General features: G+C 41.5%; 1 protein-coding gene across 2 annotated transcripts in view; it reads left to right on the top strand.

Annotated features, from left to right (window-relative positions):
- Window positions 1-1,548: 1,548 nt before the first annotated feature.
- LOC100136521 (vertebrate ancient opsin) overlaps window positions 1,549-27,979 on the top strand; it is a 57,672-nt gene continuing 31,241 nt past the window's right edge. Inside the window, exons 1-4 of one of the 2 annotated variants that reach the window (XM_014153921.3) lie at window positions 1,549-2,437; window positions 4,756-4,966; window positions 5,245-5,362; window positions 5,596-5,829. In XM_014153921.3, coding sequence (XP_014009396.1) covers window positions 2,071-2,437; window positions 4,756-4,966; window positions 5,245-5,362; window positions 5,596-5,829 — 930 coding nt within the window. In that variant the 5' untranslated portion in view covers window positions 1,549-2,070. 2 annotated transcript variants of the gene reach the window in all.

Raw genomic sequence — 27,979 nt, 5'->3', positions numbered from 1 at the left:
GTGAGCACTCGGTCTCCAGCAACGCTCCTCAGCCCTGAGCCTCTAGCGACGCTCCTCAGCCCTGAGCCTCCGTGACTGGAGTTAGACTCGAGTCCAAGTCATGTGACTTGAGTCTACACCTCTGTCGTAAATGATGATGGTTTGTGGGAAAATTGGTGTATTTCAAATGGTATTGTAATTCCACCCCATCAGACTACAGTATCATATAGTATCTTGGGAGCACCAAAACCCTTTTGAGCACTAGTGAGTGAATGGTAAGGTCTACACCTGTTGTATTTGGCGCATGTGACAAATAAAATTTGATTTGGAATTGTTGTTTCGGGTCTATTAACACATTTTGAAGCATGCCTTGTAAGAGGCTTTATTTGTTGCACTGGTGAGGGGAAATGCTGTAACAATTTAACTCCTATGTGATTATAGTACCCCATCAATTTAAAATGTATAGGGGACAGATTAGATAACCGTGTATATAGCCAAGTTATCGTTACTCATTGTGTATTTATTCCTTGTGCTATTATTTCTACATTATTAAATTTTTTGGGGCCCGTTAGTAAGCATGTCACTGTTAGTCTTCCTCTGTTGTTTATGAGGCAAGATTGGAGTTGCATCTAGTCTTAACCTTAACAGGTTGAGCATCTTGCCATGTCCTTTTGGTCTGTTTTTCCCTGTAAGTTTGGAAGCCTTTGTTAGAAGTGCAAGTGATATAAAACACCAAATATGAATTAATATGCTGCAATGTGTAAATACTTTACCTAGCAGCCAACCTGCTTGCACCAATCCCTTGTAATTACAGTAAAATAATGTGAAATACAAGCCCCTCCCCTCGATACATTTCATTCATCCCTTCCAATTACTGTAGCATTTACTTTTTTATAGTATAATACAGTACATTTTATGATATTGTACTGTGTGTCATTACACAGTACTTGCTCTGATACCATCTTTATATTACAGTAGGTGTACTGTAATATTAAATACAGAATATTATTTGCCACCAAGCTGCCTGTAAACAACAGTCAAATTCAAGGTAACCTCTTTACAGTGTGACTACTGTCAAAACTATAAATATAACTATTTCAGCAAGACACTGCATTGTTGATGGTAGCCTCCATGCAGGTATACAAGCACAGCCAGCGCAGGCCCATATTTATTGATTAAGGAATTAAAATAATGATTTATTAAATGTGGTAGTACCAAATACTATAGACAGATAATCCAAAAAATCCAATCTGTTTATCATTCAGTTTTAAATTAAAATGGAATGTTTTATTATGCGATGGCAATGAAAACTGCAGAAAAGTGTTTTGAAAACTGAGCAAAATGTATTGTCACATCCAATACAAGTTTACGGTTCCTGACAAAATTAGAAAAGTATTTCTATTGATAAAAGTTTTTTCAAGAAACACATCTTTTGGGAAAATTAGAAATGCCCAAAATGCCTGTAGTTGCAAAATTACGAATAAAAAACATATTCCAAATATGAACGTGCAAGGCTGCGGATTCGTCGCATACAGACCTCATTTGCACATCTGACAAGTAGCTAGGTTTTGCGTTTCCTCGAGGGCAGGAGTTATTGCGAGCGAGTCGGCTATATAAGCGCATACAAGATGCTGCTCATCAGTCACCTATTTAGTTGTTGGTGTGCCTTCTCAAGACTCCGATACTGCCCCCACAGATTCATTTATAAAGTGTTCGTTTATTTGCAGCACTGCTTTTGCCCTTTTGGTTTACCGTTGCTGTTTTCGAGATGCAGGCTCACTTTCATGAACTCTGAATAACTGTGGATTCGTCGCTTTGGTCCAAAATAGGTTATTTCAAACAAAATGCGGATATCAAGATCTGAAGTTCAACCTACTCAAAGACAAGTAGTCTAAAGATTTCAAGCGATGGCTGTTGATCCAGTCATTCTTTCAAACGAATGTTTTTTACGCGCGACTCCGAGGATGAGAGTCTAAATTAAGTTGTGAAAATGAGACATATGGACCACAAAATCTCAGACCCTTTACATAACCCCCAAGTGCAATATTAATATTACTCTCTAGGTCGCGTGCAATTATTTGGACATGGACAATGGATACTTTAAGAATTGCAGTAAATGGTGTTTCTTATAACGAGGCATCAGAGATCTACAAACCACATGCTGATCCGTTCACTGGTCCAATAACAAATCTGGCACCTTGGAATTTCGCAGTTTTGGCTACCTTGATGTTTGTTATAACATCTCTGTCTCTCTTTGAAAATTTCACTGTTATGTTGGCCACTTACAAGTTCAAACAGCTGAGACAGCCCTTAAATTATATCATAGTTAATTTATCTCTCGCTGACTTCCTTGTGTCACTCACCGGTGGAACCATAAGTTTTCTAACAAACGCCAGAGGGTATTTTTTCCTTGGAAATTGGGCTTGCGTTTTGGAAGGTTTTGCAGTCACCTATTTCGGTAAGTTCAGCATGGTTCATGGTTATGTATTTGAATAAATTGGATGCTGGTGTAATCGCACACTTACTGTAGGTGTCAGTGTTGGAGCTGTTTAGATTCCAAAGTGTTGCAAAAATAATAACATTTGAAAGTCAAAGACTTGATTGTTTGATTGACTGTTTATTTGTTTGTTTATTAGATTGGTTTCTTGGACAGTAAAAAAAAAAAGACATAGCCGAAAAGAAGCCATCCATCATTTGTAGTTCATTTCGCAGTTCTTTTAAAGCATTTTGTTGCGGTGAAAAATGTACCCAAAACTGATGGCAAAATGACACACAGACAGATATGATCGTGTGATAACATTTAAAAAAAAATGTGAATACATTATCTAATTTAGTAAACACATACATTTTTTTGTTGCACAACATAGCCTTATGTCAACAGTGAAAACACTTTGTTTGTTGCAGGGAAAGTAGGCTACAGTAGCTACAGTAGCTACTTATTACATCAGAAGACCGTAATCTGTTTATTATGACGCCTTAATCCATTTGTTTTTGAGCTGGTTTGTATGTAAGACTTGCTGAGAGAGGTGCGGCCCCTGGAGAGAGTATGTCACAAACGCAGTAGTGGGTTATTTCCCTGCTGGTCTGAGGGAAACGCATAGGCAGTCAAGGTTAGGGAGTATGACATTCAATAAAAGCTTGAGTGGCAGTTTCAAAAGCTTTCAGGGAAGTATTTAGACTTCAGAGAACATGCTGCCCAGTTTCATATGTCTTTGGGGATTAGTGTGTATTAGTTGATCGTGATGGAATAGAATCAAGATAGACTGTACACAAGTTGCTGTTCTGATCCCACAGGTTAAATAGTTGTCAGTCGTAGTTAAAAACAATTTTTATCCTCATTGAGAAAATCCCAGCTGTACATTTTTGGGGTCAAAGAATGTTCCATAAATGCAAAAAGCTGTATGAATTATTAACATAGTTGTATCCAATTTTCTAAAAAATCTAAGTGATTGTAGATGACTTTGTAGAATTCTCAGACAATTATTTGAACTAAAAAGCAGTAGGGTAATACTTTGTAATAAGTATACCTGTGTAATAACACTGTCATTACACTAGTAACAGCATTTTATTAACATTAGCATATTATTAGTATAGCAATGGAGTTGAGCAGTTTTTATAATTACACAAAAGGAATAGGGGCTGCTCCTTATTTCATGTGTGACCCAAATAGCACTTATTTGGGTCCTTTATATACTTGCATACAACAACAATTCTGAATTAAATGTAGTGTTAAGGAGAGGTTAAGTGTACTGTAGTCTTGCCCCAGAGACTGTAGTACATAAGCAAACCTTTGAGAGTGAATTATACTGTAATTAAGCACAGCTTTTTCACTCCATTAGGAGGCAGCCTAATGTCCCTTTACTGCATCATTAGCCTATTTTAGGTAAGTGTACGTCAATATGTACCTCTTACATGGATTATACATATCCTGCAAATTGCTGGAGCTATACCCTAAGTGCTGTCACATTTGCATTTAGATAACTCGCTGAGAATGTAACTCAAAATCCTATTGTGGTTGGAATCATAGTGCTCTGCCTTTTCACTGACATTGTCACAATTGTATGTGAATATCATGTACATACACTCTTTGAAAAAAGAGCTACCTAGAACTATAAAGTGTTTTTCTGCTGTCCCTGTGGAAGAACTGAACCCTTTTTGGTTCCAGCTAGAACCTTTTCACCGAAGGGTTATTTGAGGGTTCTACCTGGAACGAAAAAGTGCTCTATCTGGAATCAGACAGGGTTATCCTACAGGAACAGCCTTTTTCATACAAAACAGTATGAAAAATGAATGTAGCCTCCTTTTTTTTGTTGTGTCCATTTTCTTTTAATGCATTTCACTGTTAGCTTCTATATTTAAAAGGGTTAAAAGGGAGCCCTCAATCCTGTTTATAAACTTGTACATTTGACTCTATGTTGCACAATAAAACATATTTGAAACAGCATTTAGTTTGGTAAAGTGGGGGTTAATATAAGCGTGACTGAGTTAGCTGAAGTTGGCTAGCTAGCTTAGAACGGACGACCAGTCCTTTTATATAGCAACATGTCCAAAATAACTAAGGACCAGATTTTTGTCCAGACTATATCTTCTTTTAAAAATAACGTTTTTAATGAAAACATGTCATTTATTGTTATTTTAACATGTTAGTAATCATTTTATTAATAGTAATAAGGCACGCGAGTCAGTGCTATGTAATGAATATAGTCACAGGTAAATGGGTTAAGTAGTAATGTGGCTTCTGGGCCTTACATAATGCCCATAATACCCTTCTTTCAGGGATTGTGGCTATGTGGTCCCTTGCGGTCCTGTCCTTCGAGCGCTACTTTGTGATCTGCCGACCTCTGGGGAATGTCCGTCTGAGGGGGAAGCATGCAGCGCTGGGCCTGCTGTTCGTCTGGACCTTCTCCTTCATCTGGACTATCCCTCCTGTGTTCGGCTGGTGCAGCTACACCGTCAGTAAGATCGGCACCACCTGCGAGCCCAATTGGTGAGAGGCAACTGAGAGAGAGCAGAGGGCACACATCCTATAGTAAACATACTGTAGATGTACAGCAACATCAACCTCCTGTTTGTATCATACACGCACTTAGGTACACATGGGTCATTCTTGAATAGCATTGGGATTTTCGAATTGCAGTGACATTTGGGCATGGCAAAAATGCTTGTATGAACTACAGATATCCCCATTCAAGGAATAGTTAACATTGTCATAAAATGGTGGAAATGTAATTCAAATGTTTATGGTCTACTTTCCTCTGACCTCAGGTATTCCAACAACATTTGGAATCACACCTACATCATCACCTTCTTTGTGACCTGCTTCATAATGCCATTGGGGATGATCATCTACTGCTATGGGAAGCTCCTACAGAAGCTGAGGAAGGTCAGTTTCCATATATAGAATACTGGCACTACTGGGAGAGGATGCAACTGAACCAAAGTAGGCCTTGGTTGACAAGCAAGCACATGCTTGGGAATATTTTTTGTAATTGTCTAGTCATTATGTCCTGGTGTATTCAAGACTTTCAGGTCAGTTCTTAAAGTCTTTAAATAAACTCACATAACAGACTTTATAGCTCAATAACCAAAGCTGTTTGTTGTCACGTCAATCCTCAGGTGTCCCATGACAGGCTGGGTAATGCCAAGAAACCGGAGCGTCAGGTGAGCCGCATGGTGGTGGTGATGATCGTCGCTTACCTGGTGGGCTGGACACCCTACGCAGCCTTCTCCATCATTGTCACAGCCTGTCCCACCATCTACCTGGACCCCAGACTGGCTGCCGCACCCGCTTTCTTCTCCAAGACGGCTGCAGTCTACAACCCAGTAATCTACGTCTTCATGAACAAACAGGTATCTCACTCTTTCCCCCTGAACGCATGGCTACTTATGACATTCTCTGGGTTGTTAATTACATTGAAGGCGTACACCGTATGGATCTGTGATATTGCTGTTATTATTGTTGTCCAAGGGTTTAGACAACCATTCCCAGGTGTACTGTGAATAAGGCCAGGATACAATCAGATCAACAGTAACACAACAGTAACACAACAGTAACATATTTTGTGATTGCTTTTGTTTTGGTGGTGGCGGAGGTGTAACTGTGTAAGAGCTGTCATATCCACAAGCTGCTCCTGGCGTTACCTATCGCGGACATGCCATTGGATGCACTGAATTGCATTTGTAGAAATCCCCTGCAGCTACATTACAAAATTTGAACACTGGAATGTGTGATATACTCTACACCTCGGTCAGGCTTCTATAAATCCCTATTATTGGTGTCGTTATTTCTATGTAGCCTACACTTTCTCATTCTGAACTTCGAACGCGGGTTGGATTTAAGGACAGGTGTCGTTTCATGACAATTACCACAAGAGCAGCCAATTACCGATTTGATAGCTCTAACGCTGTCACGTCCTGGCCAGTATAAGGGTTAATTGTCATTGTAGTTTGGTCAGGACGTGGCAGAGGGTATTTGTTTTATGTGGTTCGGGGTGGTGTTTTGGTAAAAGGGCGTTGGATTTAGTATTTCCGGGTTTTTGGTTTATGGTCTATGTTTATGTATTTCTATGTGGAGTCTAGTGGGTGTGTTTCTATGGTTGATTAATTGGGGTTGGGACTCTCAATTGAAGGCAGGAGTTTTCTCTTTGCCTTTGATTGAGAGTCCCATATATTAGGGTGTGTTTGTCATTTGTGGGAGATTGTTTCTTGTCTAGCGTATGTGAGCCTGAGAAGACTGTCTATATCGTGAGTTCGTTTTGTTATTTTGTATGTTCATTTTGAGTCTAATAAATGTTCAAGATGAGCCAACACAATTCTGCTGCATATTGGTCCTCCTTTTCCGACGATGATTTCGCCATATCGTCTGGCGACGACGAAATCCCTGACAAACACAATTACACCACTGTCACCACCTAAACAAAAGCAATGATAAATTATGCGTTTGTCGGCTAACATGGGTTACTGCTGATCTGATTTAATCCTGGCCTGTTGCTTATGAATTCTCTGAATTCTGCAATATGAATGGAAATACAATTTGGCAGTTTTCAGGAGGAAAAATGCCCACCAGTTCTCTGCCAGGTTGTGGCAAGTCTCACTCAACTGACACAGAGCTGAGAGGCATCATCACTTGTTAGTCATGGGATGAAAGCCTTTGAGGAAAACTCAGCTGACAGTTCTTTTTTTTGTTTTTGGGTGTTAGCCTGTCCTTAAATAATGTATGGTGTATGAATAAATGACATGTGAAATATAGAATGTAGAACTGTCCATGCTGGCTGGCTGCTTTAAAATGCATCAGCTCCTCGATCGGCAGGCAGGTACCAGTTTGTTTTGCAAATACCAAAAGATATTCTGCACATTGAGCATGGGAAATGCGTTAAACAATGTATTATTATCCTGAGTGGCGCAGCGGTCTAAGGCACTGCATCTCAGTGCTAGAGGCGTCGCTATTGACTGTGGTTTGATTCCAGGCTGTATCACAAACGGCCATGATTGGGAGTCCCATAGAGCGGCGCAAAATTGGCCCAGCATCGTCCGGGTTTGGCCGGGGTAGTCCGTCATTGTAAATAAGAATTTGTTCTTAACTGACTTGCCTAGTTAAATTAAGGTTAAATAAAAAAATATATGTATTATTATCAGGGGTTCTTGATTTCTCTCTGCTCATTTAAAGAGAGATATACAGCGTATTCAGACCCGTTGACTTTTTCCACAATTTGTTACGTTACAGCCTATTTCCCCAAAAAATTATTACTCATCAATCTACACACAATACACCATAATGTCAAAGCCATTTTTTAATGCAAATGTATTAAATTAAAAAAACATTTACATAAGCATTCAGTCCCTTTACTCAGTACTTTGTTGGAGCACCTTTGGCAGTGATTAGAGCCTTGAGTCTTCTTGGTATGACGCTACAAGCTTGGCACACCTGTATTTGGGGAGTTTCTCCCATTCTTCTCGCCAGATCCTCTCAAACTCTGTCAGGTTGGATGGGGAGCGTCGCTGCACAGCTATCTCCAGAGATGTTAAATTGGCTTCAAGTCCGGGCTCTGGCTGGGCCACTCAAGGACATTCAGAAACTTGTCCGAAGCAACTCTTGCGTTGTCTTGGCTGCGTGCTTAGGGTCATTGTCCTGAAACTTTTCCTCAGTCTGTGGTCCTGAGCACTCTGGAGCAGGTTTTCATCAAGGATCTCTCTGTACTTTGCTCCGTTCATCTTTCCCTTGATCCTGACTGGTCTCCCAGTCCCTGCCACTGAAAAACATCCCCAAAGCATGATGCTGCCACCACCATGCTTCACCGTGCAAGGTGATGGTGCAAGGTGTCCTCAAGACGTGACCCTTAACATTCAGGTCAAAGAGTTCAATCTTGGTTTCATCAAACTAGAGAATCTTGTTTCTCATTGTCTGAGAGTTCTTTAGGCTGTCATGTGCCTTTAACTGAGGAGTGGCTTCCGTCTGGTGGAGTGCTGCAGACATGGTTGTCCTTCTGGAAGGTTCTCCCATCTCCACAGAGGAACTCATGCCCTCATATTGCCAACAAGTGCTCAGCATATGTGGGAACTCTTTCAAGACTGTTGGAAAAGCATTCCAGGTGAAGCTGGTTGAGAGAATGCCAAGAGTGTTCAAAGCTGACATCAAGGCAAAGGGTGGCTATTCGAAGAATCTCAAATCTCAAATATATTTTGATTTGTTTAACACTTTTTTGGTTACTACATGATTCCATATGTGTTATTTCATAGTTTTGATGTCTTCAGTATTTTTCTACAATGTAGAAAATAGTACAAATAAAGAAAAACCCTTGGATGAGTAGGTGTTCTAAATCTTTTGACCGGTAGTGTAAGTAAATAAGTCATTGCTGTTTTCATTTTTTTTTTAAATAAATTTGCACAAAATTTAAAACCTTTTTTCGCTTTGTCATTATTGTGTATTGATGAGAGAAAAAACGAGTTAATCCATTTTAGAATAAGGCTGTAACGTAACAAAATTTGGAAAAAAGTGAAGGTGTCTGAAAACTTTTCGAATGCACTGTAGATTTAGATTTACACAAAGCCACAATGAATTTGGTCAATGATAGACATTAAATAACACATTTTTCCTTTTTTTTAACCAAATCTATATTTTTGATGTAAATGGAAGTTACAAAGCCTCATGCGCATGCTTTCTCGTTCCCATTGTGGTGATACTGATGGTTTCTCGGGACTGATGGCTTCTATGACAACCAAATAGAGCAAAATAAATAGTATTCTCTCTGGTATATGGCCATTTATTCTTGTTTTCTGCATGCCCTCATATTGCCAAATGAGCCTGAGGATGTCTATCACTGTGGTGGGGTACGTTTTTCAAAACCAAGGAAAATCACAAAAATAGTATCTAAAAACTTCAATAGCATGCTGTTTACATAACATTTTTGATTTGGTAAAAAAAAAAAAAAAAAATGAGCATATGTACGCACTTGGTTGACTGTCCTGTATAGTATACTGTATTGGTCAGGGAGATTTTGGTCACCCGGTGGGTGCATGAATTCTGCCTGTCCATCTGACTGGCTGCTCCATTTTAGATTTGTCCTGTAAATAGGTCACTGTATTTATAAAAGAGCAGGGGATGTGAATAAATGTAAATAAGGACAGCTAGCAGGCAGATCCTGGCATCAACATACCTCAGATGTAGGACAGTTGTAAAAGTCAACTGACCTTAAGCAATGGGGTGGTCTGTGTGGAAGTTACACAATAGTGTCAGAGAGACATAGGAGGCTTCCTACAATGGATGACTTCTGTACAGTAAAGTGAATTTATACCATAGACAGGTTCAAAGGATTTCATACACAGGTCACAGCAAGGTCAAGGAGGAACGTTCTACTATCCTTTGATATTTCTTAAAAGAAAGAGCTTTGATCTTACAAGGTCAGTCCCTCAAAATACAAAGGAGGAACCACAGTCCCCAAAAGATCACAGTTGTCAGGAAGAAGGTTTTGATTAATAATTGAGCAAATTAAGTCTTGTCTGAGGCTGTGTGATGAAAGGTTGGCATGCCATAGTCTCTCTATTGTGCCATATCAAATCAAGTCACGTTTTTATTTGTCACGTGCCGAATACAACAGGTGTGTCAATGTGCGGGGGCACAGGGTAGTCGAGGTAATTGAGGTACTATGTACATGTAGGTAGAGTTAACCTGTTAGGGCTAGGGGGCAGTATTGACACGGCCGAATAAAAAACGTACCCGATTTAATCTGGTTACTACTCCTGCCCAGTAACTAGAATATGCATATAATTATTGGCTTTGGATAGAAAACACCCTAAAGGTTCTAAAACTGTTTGAATGGTGTCTGTGAGTATAACAGAACTCAAATGGCAGGCCAAAACCTGAGAAGATTCCATGCAGGAAGTGGCCTGTCTGAGAAGTTGTGTTTCATCTTGGCTCTTTTTATTGAAGACTGAGGATCTTTGCAATAACGTGACACTTCCTACGGCTCCCATAGTCTCTCAGAGCCCGGGAAAAAGCTGAACGATATCGAGGCAGCCTCTGGCTGAAACACATTATCGCTTTTGGCAAGTGGCCGATCAGAGTACTATGGGCTTAGGCGCGTGCCCGAGTCGACCGAATGCTTTATTTTCTTTCGTCTGTTTACCTAAACGCAGATTCCCGGTCGGAATATTATCGCTTTTTTTATGAGAAAAATGGCATAAAAATTGATTTTAAACAGCGGTTGACATGCTTCGAAGTACGGTAATGGAATATTTAGAATTTTTTTGTCACGAATTGCGCCATGCTCGTCACCCTTATTTACCCTTTCGGATAGTGTCTTGAAAGCACGAACAAAACGCTGCTGTTTGGATATAACTATGGATTATTTTGAACCAAACCAACATTTGTTATTGAAGTAGAAGTCCTGGGAGTGCATTCTGACGAAGACAGCAAAGGAATAACATTTTTCTTATAGTAAATCTGACCTTGGTGAGTGCTAACCTTGCTGGGTGTCTAAATAGCTAGCCCTGTGATGCCGGGCTATCTACTGAGAATATTGTAAAATGTGCTTTCACCGAAAAGCTATTTTAAAATCGGACATAGAGTGCATAGAGGAGTTCTGTATCTATAATTCTTAAAATAATTGTTATGCTTTTTGTGAACGTTTATCGTGAGTAATTTAGTAAATTCACCGGCAGAGTTCGGTGGGAATGCTAGTCACATGCTAGTCACATGCTAATGTAAAAAGCTGGTTTTTGATATAAATATGAACTTGATTGAACAAAACATGCATGTATTGTATAACATAATGTCCTAGGGTTGTCATCTGATGAAGATCATCAAAGGTTAGTGCTGCATTTAGCTGTGGTTTGGGTTTATGTGACATTATATGCTAGCTTGAAAAATGGGTGTCTGATTATTTCTGGCTGGGTACTCTGCTGACATAATCTAATGTTTTGCTTTCGTTGTAAAGCCTTTTTGAAATCGGACAGTGTGGTTAGATTAACGAGAGTCTTGTCTTTAAAATGGTGTAAAATAGTCATATGTTTGAAAAATTGAAGTTTTTGCATTTTTGAGGTTTTTGAATAACGCGCCACGGGATTACACTGGCTGTTACGTAGGTGGGACGATTTGGTGCCACCTACCCTAGAGAGGTTAAAGTGACTATGTATAGATAATAAACAGGGAGTAAAAGAGGGTGGTGACAATGCAAGTAGTCTGGGTAGCCATTTGACTAGCTGTTCTGGAGTTTTATGGCTTGAGGGTAGAAGCTTTTGGTGCGGTAGCAGAGAGAACAGTCTATGACTATGGTGGCTGGAGTCTTTGACAATTTTTAGGGCCTTCCTCTGACACCGACTGGTATAGAGGTCCTGGATGGCATGGAGCTTGGCCCCAGTGATGTACTGGGCCGTATGCATTACCCTCTGTAGTGTCTTGTGGTCGGAGGCCGAGCAGTTGCCATACCAGGTAGTGATACAACCAGTCAGGATGCTCTCGATGGTGCAGCTGTAGAACTTTTTGAGGATCTGAGGACCCATGCTAAATCTTTTCAGTCTCCTGAGGGGGAATAGGTTTTGTCGTGCCCTCTTCATGACTGTCTTGGTGTGCTTGAACCATGTTAGTTTGTTGGTTTTGGGGACATCAAGGAACTTGATGCTCTCAACCTGCTCCACTACAGCCCCGTCGATGAGAATGGGGGCCTGCTCGGTCCTCCTTTTACTGTAGTCCACAATCTTCTCCTTTGTCTTGATCACATTGAGGGAGAGGTTGTTATCCTGGCACCACACGGCCATGTCTCTGACCTCCTCCCTATAGGCTGTCTCATTGTTGTCGGTGATCTGGACTACCACTGTTGTGTCATCGGCAAACTTCCTGAGGGTGTTGGAGTCGTGCCTGGCCATGCAGTCGTGAGTGAACAGGGAGTACAGGAGGGGACTGAGTAGCCCTGAGGGGCCCCTGTGTTGAGGATCAGCGCGGCAGATGTGTTGTTACCTACCCTTATAACCTGGGGACGGCCCGTCAGCAAGTCCAGGATCCAGTTGCAGAGAAAGGTGTTTAGTCCCAGGGTCCTTAGCTTAGTGATGAGCTTTGAGGGCACTATGGGGTTGAACGCTGAGCTGTAGTCAATGAATAGCATTCTCACATAGGTGTTCCTTTTGTCCAGGTGGGAAAGGGCAGTGTGGAGTGCAATAGAAATTGCATCATCTGTGGATCTGTTGGGGCGGTATGCAAATTCGAGTGGGTCTAGGGTTTCTGGGATAATGGTGGTGTTGTGAGCCATGACCAGCCTTTCAACGCACTTCATAGCTACATATGTGAGTGCTACAGGTCGGTAGTCATTTAGTCAGGTTACCTTGGTGTTCTTGGGCACAGGGACTATGGCGGTCTGCTTGAAACATGTTGGTATTACAGACTCAGTCAGGGACATGTTGAAAATGTCAGTGAAGACACCAGTTGGTCAGCGCATGCTCAGAGTACAAGTCCTGGTGATCCGTCTGGCCCTGCAGCCTTGTGAATGTTGACCTGTTTAAAGGTCTTACTCACATCAGCTACGGAGAGTGTGATCACACAGTCATCCGGAACAGCTGATGCTCTCATGCATGCTTCAGTGTTGCTTGCCTCGAAGCGAGCTTAGAAATAATTTAGCTCATCTGGTAGGCTCATATTACTGGGCAGCTCGCTGCTGTGCTTCCCTTAGTAGTCTGTAATACTTTGCAAGCCCTGCCACATCCGACGACCGTCGGAGCCGGTGTAGTACGATTCAATATTAGTCCTTTATTGACGCTTTACCTGTTTGATGGTTCGTCGGAGGGCATAGCAGGATTTCCAAAAAGCTTTTGGGTTAGAGTCCTGCTCCTTGAAGCGGCACCTCTACCATTTAGCTCAGTGCGGATCTTGCCTGTAATCCATGGCTTCTGGTTGGGTTATGAACATGCAGTCACTGTGGGGGCGATGTCATTGATGCACTTATTGATGAAGCTTGTGACTGATGTGGTATACTCCTCAATGCCATCGGAAGAATCTCGGAACATATTCCAGTCTGTGCAGGCAAAACAGTCCTGTATCTTAGCATCTGCGTCATCTGATCACTTCTTTATTGACCGAGTCACTGGTACTTCCTACTTTAGTTTTTGCTTGTAAGCAGGAATCAGTAGGATATAACTATGGTCAGATTTGTCAAATGGAGGGTGAGGGACAGCTTTGTATATGTCTCTGTGTGTGGAGTAAAGGTGGTCTAGAGTTTTTTTCCCTCTGGTTGCACATTTAACATGCTGGTAGAAATGAGGTAAAAAGGATTTAAGTTTCCCTGCATTGAAGTCCCCGGCCACTAGGAGCACCGCCTCTGGATGAGCGTTTTCATGTTTGCTTATGGCCGTATACAGCTCATTAAGTGTGGTCTTAGTGCCAGCATCAGTTTGGGGTGGTAAACAGATAACTACGAAGAATATAGATGAAAACTCTCCTGGTAAATAGTGTGGTCTACAGCTTATCCTGAGATACTCTACCTCAGGCAAGTGAAACCTCGAGACTCCCTTACTATTAGATTTCGTGCACCAGCTGTTCTTTATAAATATACACACACCGCCACCCCTTGTCTTTCCAGAGGCGGCTGTTCCATCTTGCGGATGCAGCGTAAAACCCACCAGCTGTATGTTATTCATGTTGTCGTTCAGCCACGACTCGGTGAAACATAAGATATTACAGTATTTAATTGTTGGTAGGACATATTTCATTGTAGTTCTTCTATTTTGTTATCAAATGTTTGTACGTTGGCTAATAGGACTGATGGTAAAGGCAGATTACCCACTCGCCGACGGATCCTTACAAGGCACCCCGACCTACCTCCCCGATATCTCCGTCCCTTTCTCCTGCGTATGACAGGGATGAAAGCCTTGTCATGTGTCTGAAGTAAATCCTTTGCGTCCGACTCGTTTAAAAAAAAATCTTCTTCCAGTACTAGGTGAGTAATCGCTGTCCTGATATGTAGAAGCTCTTTTCAGTCATAAGAAACGGTAGCAGAAACATAATATACAAAATAAGTTATATGGCATCTTGGGACTGTAATCTGCCCAGTCCTACAGAGGGGCACATACACATGATTGAAGAGAATTAACATTTGGGAATGACTTGATTGACAGGACTGCTACTTTAGCGCATTATCAAGAAGCATCCCCTTCCCTTCTTCCTCTCTCTTCCATCTCTCTCTTTCTAAGCTGATTGGGATGTGCTTTGTTCAGCTCTGGCTCTGCGAGTTTGGAGGGGTACTTCTGACTGTTGCACGAAGGCCCATGAGCCTTGTTGTGAAGGCTATTAGAGGAAGTTGGAGAGAAAGAGAAAGAGAAAGTTACTACAGAGAGACATATAGATCTTTCTTTGGTCCCAGCACAACTTTCACTGCACACAAGCAGCTACTGCACTGAGAAAGGGATAGTTGCAGAGGAATGCTTGACACAGTACACTCTGCTTGCATTACATCATGTGTACTCATGTCCCTGGCCATACAGTGGCTTGCGAAAGTATTCACACCCCTTGGCATTTTTCCTATTTTGTTGCCTTACAACCTGGAATTAAAATGGATTTTTGGGAGGTTTGTATCATTTGATTTACACAACATGCCTACCACTTTGAAGAAATATATTTTTTCTTGTGAAACAATCAAGAAGTAAGACAAAAAAAAGAAAACTTGATCGTGCATAACTATTCCCCCCCCCCCAAAAAAAAAAGTCAATACTTTGTAGAGCTACCTTGGCAAGCCTCTGGGGGTATGTCTCTATAGCTTGGCACATCTAGCCACTGGGATTTTTGCCCATTCTTCAAGGCAAAACTGCTCCAGCTCCTTCAAGTTGGATGGGTTCCGCTGGTGTACAGCAATCTTTAAGTCATACCACAGATTCTCAATTGGATTGAGTTCTGGGCTTTGACTTGGCCATTCCAAGACATTTAAATGTTTCCCCTTAAACCACTCAAGTGTTGCTTTAGCAGTAAGCTTAGGGTCATTGTCTTGCTGGAAGGTGAACCTCCGTCCCAGTCTCAAATCTCTGGAAGACTGAAACAGGTTTCATGGTGATCTCAGGGTGATGAGAGGTGTTGGGATTGCGCCAGGCATAGCGTTTTCTTTGATGGCCTAAAAGCTCAATTGTAGTTTCATCTGACCAGAGTACCTTCTTCCATATGTTTGGGGAGTCTCCCACATGCCTTTTGGCGAACACCAAACGTGTTTGCTTCTTTTTTTCTTCTTTTTTCTTTGTCTCAGTATCGTTTGGCTGACCTGGAACGGGGTCAAAGGTGGGGAAATTCTTGTTGAGTTTGTCAAGGTATTCCGCACCAAGCGGGTGGAGAGGGTTGGCTTCATCCTGTGGAGAGATTGGGACCGAAAAGCCAAGAGAAGAAGCCAAGCCTTGTTGTTGTTGGCCAAGAGGCGCCATATTACTCAGTGCTGAAGGGCCAAGAGGATAAGACCGAGGGACACATGAGGGAGGCAAGGTCTGAAACCTATTGTCTTCACTCCTGTGAGTACAGGGCTCCGGTTGCTTGGATGGGTAGTCGCGCTGTAGAGTGTGACCATTCTGGATTTCCTCCAGATGGTACCTAAGGGTGGTATTCTGCTGCATTGCAGAGTCCACTTGAGCACTTAGAGTGCTGATTTTGGACACGTGAGTGTCACACCTGCTCCTTTCGGTCTCAAACTTATCTGTCATGGTTTGCAGATAGAGGTCTTGAGTACGGAGCGAGAGATTCAGTGATGAGATTTCCTCGCTTGCTTAGAAATCAATATTTCCATCCTCATCACCTGAGTTCTCTCATCATTCATTTGGTCAGTGACTTCAATAAGTTCTGCTGATTTGTCATCCAACTTTGTCATTGTGTTCATTAACTGATCGTCTTTGGTCTGTAGCGCTTTGAGGAGAACCGTGTTATTTTGAGTAACATTCAACAAAACAGCATGCATGTTGTCAAGTTGAGCACTCCTGTTTGTAGATACCTCTTCAGATTTATCTAGTTTGGCGTGGACATCATCGTATTTAGTTTTGGCTAAATCGAGTTGTTCCTGTAGCATATGATTTTGTTCTTGTAGAAAACTATTTTGTTGAAGAGCTTGTGCTTGTTCATCGTCATACGTTTTTGCAATTACATTTAATTGTTCAGTTTTCAAACGCAGTTCCATAGCTAGCAGAATTTTTCCCTTTTCTGCATTTGTCATTGGTTTCCCGGTTCTCTCCACCTGTCCCTTTATGTCTACCGTTACTTGTTCGTGCTTCAGCTGTGCACTGCGGTATTGGACAGATGCCAATCTCGGATGGCAAGACATCAGAGCTAGACTGGAGAGAACCTTTACGAGGCCTGCGCCCGATGGTTGATTTTGGAAAGCATCATTGTCTGCTTTTCCACTAATGGCATAATTAGGGTTGTTATCGCTGCTGAGGTCAGAGATCAATCCATTTACGTGTGGAGGTTCACTAATTAGCGGGCGAGTGGGGACCACCCCCTCTGATAGCTTGCACATTATTAGAACATTTGAAAGGAAAAATGTTTTTCCTAATTTTCCAAAATTTGGTTTTGGAATGTTGGGAGCTGCAAAGACGATTTTAATCTATTTATAGACGTTAATGAACCATCAGTACTGTACAGTACTGTGGAAGTTGGACGTGAATGAATTTGCAAAAGCAAATTGAATTAATCAATGCCAATGATTAGTCCTACCTGGATAGGCTATCTGGGTATTAAACTTGAATTACCTGAGAGGTTGCTTCATCCAGGTTAATATGCAAAGTTTAAGTTGTCTCATTTAATTGGAAGAACCTAGAAAGGTTACTCTAGAAGTTAGTCTTGACGGACAGAAATAGTACCGTTTGGCCTAACGGACAAAATCTGGAATTTATCCCTCACTGCTATCGACATTCGACCGGAGCCACTCTAAATAGCTTGTTCCAATGTAAAATACACACACACAATTTGTTTAGATAGCAGCCTGTTTGTACAATTCTGTTTGCACAATTGAAATATAGAATTCAACAGCAAAGTCCAATTATATCTTAGATTCCTCGCACGGGGGCTCCATATATGTCGTGTCTTTGGGCACCATTAAACTGAAGACATGTTTATCAAATAACTCCCTGTAATTATTATTACGCGATTAAACTGATTAATCGTTTAACTCTATTAACTAGGAGATCGGGGCACCAAGGAAAATATTCAGATTACAAAGTTATAATTTTCCTAATATAACTTTCCTATATTATAACATTATATTATATTATAGTATCTGACCAATTATCTTCTGGTTTAAATGGTGTATTCTTTACCTCGTCCAGTCTCATTCCAAACGTCGTAAATTGTTGTTATCTGCACGAACCCAGTCTTCACTAAGTCATCCATACATCAATTGTCTTAAAATAATTTATTTACTAAACAAAGTAATTCACAGAAAGCATACAAACAGTAGTTATCGTTGTAATATTCATATGTGAATACATACTGAATTATAATTGGATGCATTTTACCGCCGTATCATACTGTGCGGTGATTGGTTAAGACCACCCAGACGGTTAGGTCATGGGCAGTTGATCGTGGTTGGAGATAGGCTAACATGTAGTTGTAGCTAGTTAATAAAGAGTTATGTTAAGAAACATCCTGTAGTTCTGCGTTTTATTATTTTGTACAAAGTGTACAAAACAAAACATGGTGTCAGAGTAAATGGTCTTAAAAGATGGATTTTTCTGGAGTTCCTTCACCTCGAATGGACTGGGAGTCTACAAACTTACCCGATGCATGGCGTAAGTACAAACAGCATGTGGAGCTAATGTTCACGGGTCCCCTGAAGGAAAGAGGAGAAGAGGAAAAATGTAGCTACCTGCTCCTCTGGATCGGTGAAAAAGGGAGAGATATTTACAACACATGGACACTTACCGAGGCTGAATCAAAGGTACTGAAAACATACTACGATCGTTTTGAAGCATATGTTGTGCCGAAGACTAATACAATTTTCGCTAGGTACAAATTCCATGAGAAAGTACAGGGAGCTAGCGAGTCTTTTGACCAGTTTGTGACTGAGCTGCGTCTGCTTGTGCAAGACTGTGATTATGCAAACAAGGATGAGATGGTCAGGGACCATATTGTATTTGGAATACACTCACCGCGAGTGAGAGAGAAACTTTTGAATGTTGGGTCTGAGCTAACGCTGGACAAAGCTATCGACATAGCCAGATCTCACGAGCTAGCACAGGCTCAGATGAAAACCATTTCGCGCCGCAGCACGAGCGCATCACGTGAACAAGCAGTGCACGCAGTCAGGCAGACATCAAAGCACACCTCCGGTGCCCAGAGAGAGCGTTTCAGAACGGAGAGAGACATAACTCCAAAACAGAGCGACACAGACTCAAAACGCCCCAAAACATGTGGATATTGTGGATACAAAGTGCATGGCGAACAAGGAAATTGCCCAGCTAAAGGCAAACAGTGTACTAAATGTGGTAAATGGAATCACTTTGCAAAAGTGTGCAGAGCTTACCGTGGAAAAACACTACACACAGTGAGTGAAGATGAAATGTCAATCAAAGAGTCAAATGATGATGAACTGTTTATTGATTCAGTGACACAGAAAAGTCACATATCAGAGACAGAGCAAGCCTTTGCTGACATTGAGATAGGAACACAAGGCACAAAGCTAAAGTTCAAACTAGACACTGGTGCACAAGTAAACATTATTCCTCTGAATAAGTACCGCAGCTTGACATCTGAGTGCGAGCTACAGCCCACCATGCGCAGACTGAATGGTTATGGTGGTGAACAGCTCCCAGTAAAAGGCACATGCACTTTCAAATGCAAATACAAGGAAAGTGACATGATGTTGGACTTTTACGTTGTTGACACTAGAGCACCTGCAGTGCTAGGTCTTAAAGCATGTTTAGACATGGACCTCATCAAGCTAGTTTTATCAGTAACAGCACCAGTAGAGACAGAAAATGTACTGGAGGAGTTTGCTGATGTCTTTACAGGAATAGGATTATTCCCAGGAGAATGTACCATTCACCTTGACCCAGACGCAACCCCTGTGGTCTACCCACCGAGAAAGATTCCCCTTGCTCTCCGTGCCCGTCTGAAGAAAGAGTTGGAGAGCATGGAGCAATCTGACATAGTCACCAAGGTTACAGAACCGACTGACTGGGTAAACGCGTTAGTGGTGGTGGAGAAACCACGCACAGGCAAGCTCCGAGTATGCCTCGACCCAAGAGACTTGAACAAGGCTATCAAACGGCCCCATTACCCTTTACCGACGCTAGATGGTATCACGCACAAGCTAGCGGGAGCACACTACTTCAGTGTCATGGACGCTAGATCAGGCTACTGGGCTATCAAGCTCACAGAAGAGTCATCTAAGCTCACAACATTCAACACACCGTTTGGACGCTACAGGTTCCGTCGCCTGCCTTTTGGGATTATCTCAGCCCAAGACGAGTTTCAGCGAAAGATTGACGAAGTATATGAAGGCCTCGACGGAGTTGTGGCAATTGTGGACGACATCCTTGTTTATGGTCGAACCAAAGAGGAGCACGACCGAAACCTCCGCGCGATGCTGCAAAGGTCCCGCGAGAGAGGAGTCCGGCTCAACCCCGAGAAGAGCACAGTCAGCGCTACAGAGGTCAGCTACTTCGGACATCTTCTCACAGCGAATGGAATCAAGCCAGATCCACAGAAGATCTCAGCCATAAAAGAAATGGAGCCACCAAAGAACCGTGCAGAGCTGGAAACAGTGCTTGGCATGGTCAACTACTTAGCCAAGTTCGCACCCAGCCTCTCCAATGCTAATGCACCCCTGCGTCAACTGCTAAAGCAGTCCAGTGAATTTCTTTGGGACAAGCAACACGACATTGCTTTCCAGAATGTGAAAGACTTGATCACGAGAGAACCAGGACCAATCCTTGCCTACTACGACCCCAACAAAGAGCTCAGACTCCAAGTGGACGCGTCGAAGTATGGACTAGGTGCAGTGCTACTGCAAGAAGGAAAGCCCATCGGCTACGCTTCCAAATCTCTCACAGACTGTGAAATCAACTACGCTCAAATCGAAAAGGAGCTCTATGCCATTCTGTTCGGATGTAAACGTTTCCATCAGTACGTATATGGACGACAAGTCATTGTGGAATCCGACCACAAGCCCCTTGAGTCAATCATGAGGAAACCACTAGCTGCAGCCCCGCCAAGGCTACAGAGAATGATCCTTCAACTACAAAAATACGACTTCACAATCACTCACCGTCCAGGCAAAGACATCCCTGTCGCAGACACACTCTCCAGGAAGTTTCTTACCTACAAGGACAGCAGCCTCAGTGAGGGCATGGACATGCAAGTGCACACTGTGTACAGCAACTTACCAGTTAGTGACACGAAACTGAAGGAGATCCAAGCAGAAACAGACAAGGACTCACAACTCACACAGCTGAGGAAAGTCATACAGGATGGATGGCCTGAGGAGAGGAGAAAATGCCCTCAGAGCGTCTCAGAATTCTGGAACCATCGTGATGAACTATCACAGATCAACGGAATCATTTTCAAAGGAGAGAAAATCATTATTCCTACCAGTCTCAGAGAAGAGATTTTGACAAAGATCCATGCTGGACACATGGGCATGGAAAAGTGCAAACAGAGAGCACGGGACATTTTGTTTTGGCCTGGAATGTGCAAACAAATAGAGGACATTGTTGGTAGATGCACCATCTGTCTTGAAAGACGCCCCTCAAACACCAAAGAGCCAATGTTACCTCACTGTATCCCAGACCGACCCTGGCAGGTTGTGGCAACCGATCTGTTCACCTGGAACAACGAGGACTACATCGTAACAGTGGACTACTACAGCAGATACTTCGAACTCGACAAGCTTCACAGCACCACATCTGCAGCTGTGATACACAAGCTGAAAGCAGCCTTCGCCAGGCATGGCATTGTAGAGACTTTAATATCTGACAATGGGCCCTGTTACAAATCAAATGACTTTGAATCCTTCACAAAAGCATGGGAGTTCACACATGTCACCACAAGCCCACATTACCCTCAAAGTAATGGCCTTGCTGAAAAATCTGTGCAGATTGCTAAATCACTCATGGACAAAGCAAAAGCAGACAAGAGAGACCCCTACCTCAGTCTCCTTGAATACCGCAACACTCCAGTTGACAACTTCAAATCACCAGCCCAGCTGTTGATGAGCCGCAGACTTCGCTCAACCCTTCCCAGCACCAACCAGCAGCTGCAACCTGAGGTTGTCAGCTACAAGGAAATGCATGAAAAACGTGCACAGAGACAACAACAACAAAAGCGATACTACGACAGGTCAGCTAGACCACTGCCACCACTGATCGACGGAGAGTCAGTTAGAATCCAGGAGCATGGCCTCTGGAAACCAGCAGTCGTCATCCAGCCAGCTGACACTGAACGTTCATATCACGTCCGCACAGCAGAAGGAGCAGTGTACCGCCGCAATCGTCGTCACTTACTGAACACAAAAGAACAACACACTGATGAGATGAACTGTTCCCCTGAAAGAGAACGTGATGGACTAAACACACACACAGCACAACATACACCACACTTACCTGCAACACCACAAGAGCTGTTGACTGACACAGAAGCATGCTCAACATCATATCGCACAAGGTCAGGAAGAGAGGTCAAGCCCAGAGCTGTCCTCGACCTGTGAAATGTCAAAGGGTGTAGGCGGATCGCTGCCCTAAAAGCGTTCCAGACTGTAAACTTGTTATTGAAAGTTCACTTGACATGCTTTGGTATTGTATTTGTTTGAAATGTTAAGATGTCATTTCTACAGTGAAAGCTGAGTTGCTGAGAATCCCTTGTTTAAAAAGTTGGATCATTGTTTCAGAGTCTATGTTGATTCAGTTGGTGTATTATGCAATATAAATGGTTACTTGCCTTGAGTTCAAACTACAGAGCACGTATCCAAAAGAAAAGCTTCGAATATGTAAAACATTTGTATTTTGTTTAAAAGAAGGGGGATGTAATATTCATATGTGAATACATACTGAATTATAATTGGATGCATTTTACCGCCGTATCATACTGTGCGGTGATTGGTTAAGACCACCCAGACGGTTAGGTCATGGGCAGTTGATCGTGGTTGGAGATAGGCTAACATGTAGTTGTAGCTAGTTAATAAAGAGTTATGTTAAGAAACATCCTGTAGTTCTGCGTTTTATTATTTTGTACAAAGTGTACAAAACAAAACAATCGTTACAAAGAATTGGTAGAGTAATGTGCCCTAGTGGGCTAAACCGGCATGGCGGCTTGTTAAACAAAAGAGTAGTGGGGGGTCAGTTGAGAAGGCACAACAGAGTTGATAAATATTAACAATTGATATGCTAAACCTTTGCACATGAACGCTCACTCATTCGGGAACAATAGTAATCAATATATATTTACGCTCAGTGTGTCGTCGGGATCCTTGTTGGAGAGTTTTTGTCCGTGTTCTCTCTCTCTCTCTCGGTTAGAATGGATCTTTCACAGCGACATTCGTTCATGTCATTATAGAATGGATGTTTCGTCGGTCTTCGTGTTCAATGATACCGAATTTCTAGCTGCAGACTATTAATTAATATCAAAGACTTGTTATCATTCTGTCGGTATCGATGGTTAACCTGTTAGGTCTAGGGGGCAGCATTTGCACGTCTGGATAAAAAAAATGTACCCGATTTAATCTGGTTACTAATCCTACCCAGTAACTAGAATATGCATATACTTATTATATATGGATAGAAAACACTCAAAAGTTTCTAAAACTGTTTGAATGGTGTCTGTGAGTATAACAGAACTCATTTGGCAGGCAAAACCCTGAGACATTTTCTGACAGGAAGTGGATACCTGATGTGTTGTATTGACTTTAAACCTATCCCATTGAAAAACACAGGGGCTTAGGAATATTTTGGCACTTCCTATTGCTTCCACTAGATGTCACCAGCCTTTACAAAGTGTTTTGAGTCTTCTGGAGGGAGATCTGACCGAACAAGAGCCATGGAACGATGATGTCCCATTAGACACCTGGCGCGCGAGTTCATGTTGGGTACCCTCGTTCCAATACGTTATAAAAGAGTATGCATTCGTCCACCTTGAATATTATTCATGTTCTGGTTAAAAAAGGCCCTAATGATTTATGCTATACAACGTTTGACATGTTTGAACGAACGGAAATATATTTTTTCCCCTCGTTCATGACGAGAAGTCCGGCTGGCTTACATCATGTGCTAACAAGACGGAGATTTTTGGACATAAATGATGAGCTTTTTTGAACAAAACTACATTCGTTATGGACCTGTGATACCTGGAAGTGACATCTGATGAAGAGAATCAAAGGTAATGGATTATTTACATAGTATTTTCGATTTTAGATCTCCCCAACATGACGTCTAGTCTGTATCGCAACGCGTATTTTTCTGGGCGCAGTGCTCAGATTATTGCAAAGTGTGATTTCCCAGTAAGGTTATTTTTAAATCTGGCAAGTTGATTGCGTTCAAGAGATGTAAATCTATAATTCTTTAAATGACAATATAATATTTTACCAATGTTTTCTAATTTTAATTATTTAATTTGTGACGCTGACTTGACTGCCGGTTATTGGAGGGAAACGATTTCCTCAACATCAATGCCATAGTAAAACGCTGTTTTTGGATATAAATATGAACTTGATAGAACTAAAAATGCATGCATTGTCTAACATAATGTCCTAGGAGTGTCATCTGATGGAGATTGTAAAAGGTTAGTGCATCATTTTAGCTGGTTTTATGGTTTTGGTGACCCTGTCTTTGACTTGACAAAACATTACACACAACTCTTGTAAATGTACTGTCCTAACATACTCTAAATTTATGCTTTCGCCGTAAAACCTTTTTGAAATCGTAAAACGTGGTTAGATTAAGGAGATGTTTATCTTTCAAATGGTGTAAAATAGTTGTATTTTTGAAAAATTTGAATTTTGACATTTATTTGGATTCAAATTTGCCGCTCTTGAAATGCACCTGCTGTTGATGGAGTGCACCACGGGTGGCACGCTAGCGTCCCACCTAGCCCCAAGAGGTTAAACTTCAGTAGAGGGATGCATGGTCAAACCTATTGGCCAACTCGTAATGGAGTGGAGGCCTGATCTCAAGAAAGAAATTCTGGGTGGGGGTTTTATACTGAACATAGAAAAGCCTGTCACATGATGCCTTGTCCTGTCTGTGTCCCGGGGGGCGTGCCGATGACTGAGTTAAGCTTTGTACAGAAATACAATTCTCTCACATTAACATCAGTACATAGCATCTCCAAATAACTTTAATCTTATTAAATCATTTTATACAACCATTAGATGTAAGTCTCATCGCTGAGGCTAGTATATAAACCTTAGTATGGTAATATGGCCATATTGTCTCTAATGAGCCTCACAAAATTGTACCAAGCGGACCAGTTTGTAGCTGGATTCTTCACTGATCTTTTATACCTTCTCCAGAACATAAATGTCGTTCGGTTCTCCAATTCTGTGAGGTGGAAGAATCCTTTGTTCTCTCCATGAAAACACTCTGTCTCTTTATACTGGGGCCATGAGGCAGGACATTCTCCTTTGGAATTTTACGACCGCCTTCACACAGCCTTGTGTCAGAAGTATAGAGGTCGGGGGATGTTGCATAGAAAACCCAGAGGGCAACGTCATGACACTGTATAATGTGGCAGAATATGTGACACTTAGATTGCACACAGGTGGACTTAATTTAGCTAATTATATGACTTCTGAAGGTAATTGGCTGCACCAGATCTTATTTAGGGGCTTCATAGCAAAGGGGGTGATTACATATGCACGCACCACTTTTCCGTTTTACATTTTTTCGATTTTTTGAAACAAGTTATTTCTTTCATTTCTCTTCACCAATTTAGACTATTTTGCGTATGTCCATTACATGAAATCCATATAAAAATAGATTTAAATAACAGGTTGTAATGCAACAAAATAGGGGAAAAAACCAAGGGGGATGAATACTTTTGCAAGGCACTGTATGTGGCAAGATTTTTTTTTTTTTTTAGGAGAATGCCAGTACATCCTGCTCTGTACCATAATACTACTAAATGGCATATTATTATTATGATTATTATTAGTAGTAATAATAATATATGCCATTTAGAAGAAGCTTTTATCCAAAACGAGAGTCATCATACACACATTTTACATGGGTGGTCCCAAGAATCAAACCCACTATTCTGATATTGCAAGTGCCATGCTCTACCAACTGAGCTATACAGAACCACTGTACCACTCACCAAAGCTCTTCTGACACACAATCCTGCTGTCTATGTCCAGTGCACAGAAATATGGGAATTGAAATGTGTTCTCCATTTAGCTGAGAGGTGTGAAATGTTATGATGTTTGCCTTCTTCATTTTGGAAAACCATCTAGCCTCCAGAATAGCCTTTCAATGGGACAGAAAAAGTGTTGTTGACGTTATTTTGCTCAAGCCATTCATAGTTCCATTAAGGTGACACATTTATGACCTTATGCTTGGTATGACACATACTGTAGCTTAGTGCCATAGTTGCTTTCTTGTTGGTCTATTTTGGAACATCAAGCGAACACATTTGCCAAACAAACACTTAAATGTATTCTCTGCTAAAGCCTTAAAGATTTCAAGGTCAGTGGACAAAACACTGTGAATCTAAAGTGAACATCCATTTGAGAATAGGCCAGGATTCAATCTGATCGTGGGTTGTAGTCAATGTAACTTTTAAACGCAATGTTCCCACGTTCGCAGAGATTGCTTTCACTGCAAACGCAGCATCCCACTGGGCAAAAACGGGTTGAATCAATGATGTGATGACGTTGAATCAACATTGAAAACTGATTGGATTTGTAAAAAGTAATCAACGTAAGGGCATTTTGTCTTTTTTCACCCAACTTTTATCATAAATCCAATGACATGGTGATTTTTTAAAATGTATTTCACGTTGAATTTACATCAGCTGAAAACATAACCAAATGTAAATCATAACTAGAAGTTGAACTGACGTCTGTTCCCAGAGGGATATGTCGTCTTAATTTGAAATTCCCTTTTAAAAGCAGCATTGTCTACAACCTGCGATTTAATTGAAAATCCGGCCATAGTGTTTATTTTCAGCAGCCTTTGGGAAAGTAAAGATGTGAGAAGCATTAGCTTGGACTTTATGTTGAAATGGAAACTTCAATAGTGGCACAGGTCATGCTTGAATTTGCTGGTGGTGATGCATTGAGGGTTTTCCTGGAATCTGCTTTTGGGACAGAAAAAGCTCGCAAAAAGGTCAGTCACGTAACAGTTTTATCTGCAAGGTAATGTGGAAACAAGTAATGATTCAGAGCTTTTTAGAGTTTTTTTCTCCCACCCTTTTAGACAAAATTGACAGGCCATTGATGTGTGCCCTTCAGCAGTAGGATGGTGGTCAGTACTCCATCCTATCTGCCTTTTAACCTCTTACATCTAGACGTTCCGCTAGCGGAACACCTGCTCCAATATCCAATGATAGGCGTGGCGCGAATTACAAATTCCTCAAAAATACAAAAACTTCAATTTTTCAAACATATGACTATTTCACAGCATTTTAAAGACAAGACTCTCCTTTATCTAACCACACTGTCCGATTTCAAAAAGGCTTTACAGCGAAAGCAAAACATTAGATTATGTCAGCAGAGTACCAAGCCAGAAATAATCAGACACCCATTTTTCAAGCTAGCATATAATGTCACAAAAACCCAGAAGACAGCTAAATGCAGCACTAACCTTTGATGATCTTCCTCAGATGACACACCTAGGACATTATGTTATACAATACATGCATGTTTTGTTCAATCAAGTTCATATTTATATCAAAAAACAGCTTTTTACATTAGCATGTGACGTTCAGAACTAGCATACCCCCGCAAACTTCCGGGGAATTTGCTAACAATTTACTAAATTACTCACGATAAACGTTCACAAAAAGCATAACAATTATTTTAAGAATTATAGATACAGAACTCCTCTATGCACTCGATATGTCCGATTTTAAAATAGCTTTTTGGTGAAAGCACATTTTGCAATATTCTAAGTACATAGCCCAGCCATCACGGGCTAGCTATTTAGACACCCGGCAAGTTTAGCACTCACCAATATCAGATTTACTATTATAAAAGTTTGATTACCTTTTGTTGTCTTCGTCAGAATGCACCCCCAGGACTGCTACTTCAATAACAAATGTTGGTTTGGTCCAAAATAATCCATCGTTATATCCGAATAGCGGCGTTTTGTTCGTGCCTCCCAGACACTATCCGAATGGTAAAGAAGGGTCGTGCGCATGGCGCAATTCGTGACAAAAAAAATCTAAATATTCCATTACCGTACTTCGAAGCATGTCAACCGCTGTTTAAAATCAATTTTTATGCAATTTATCTCGTAAAAAAGCGATAATATTCCGACCGGGAATCTCCTTTTCGGCAAACAGAGGAAAAATCACAAAGACGGGGGCGGCCAGGGCACACGCCTAAGCCCACAGTCCCTTGATCGG

Source organism: Salmo salar, chromosome 18 (genome assembly GCF_965601325.2).
Source record: "Salmo salar chromosome 18, fSalSal1, whole genome shotgun sequence".
NCBI classification, from domain to species: domain Eukaryota; kingdom Metazoa; phylum Chordata; class Actinopteri; order Salmoniformes; family Salmonidae; genus Salmo; species Salmo salar.
Note: the sequence above shows the minus strand (reverse complement) of the source record. Positions and strands in the feature narration are given on the sequence as shown.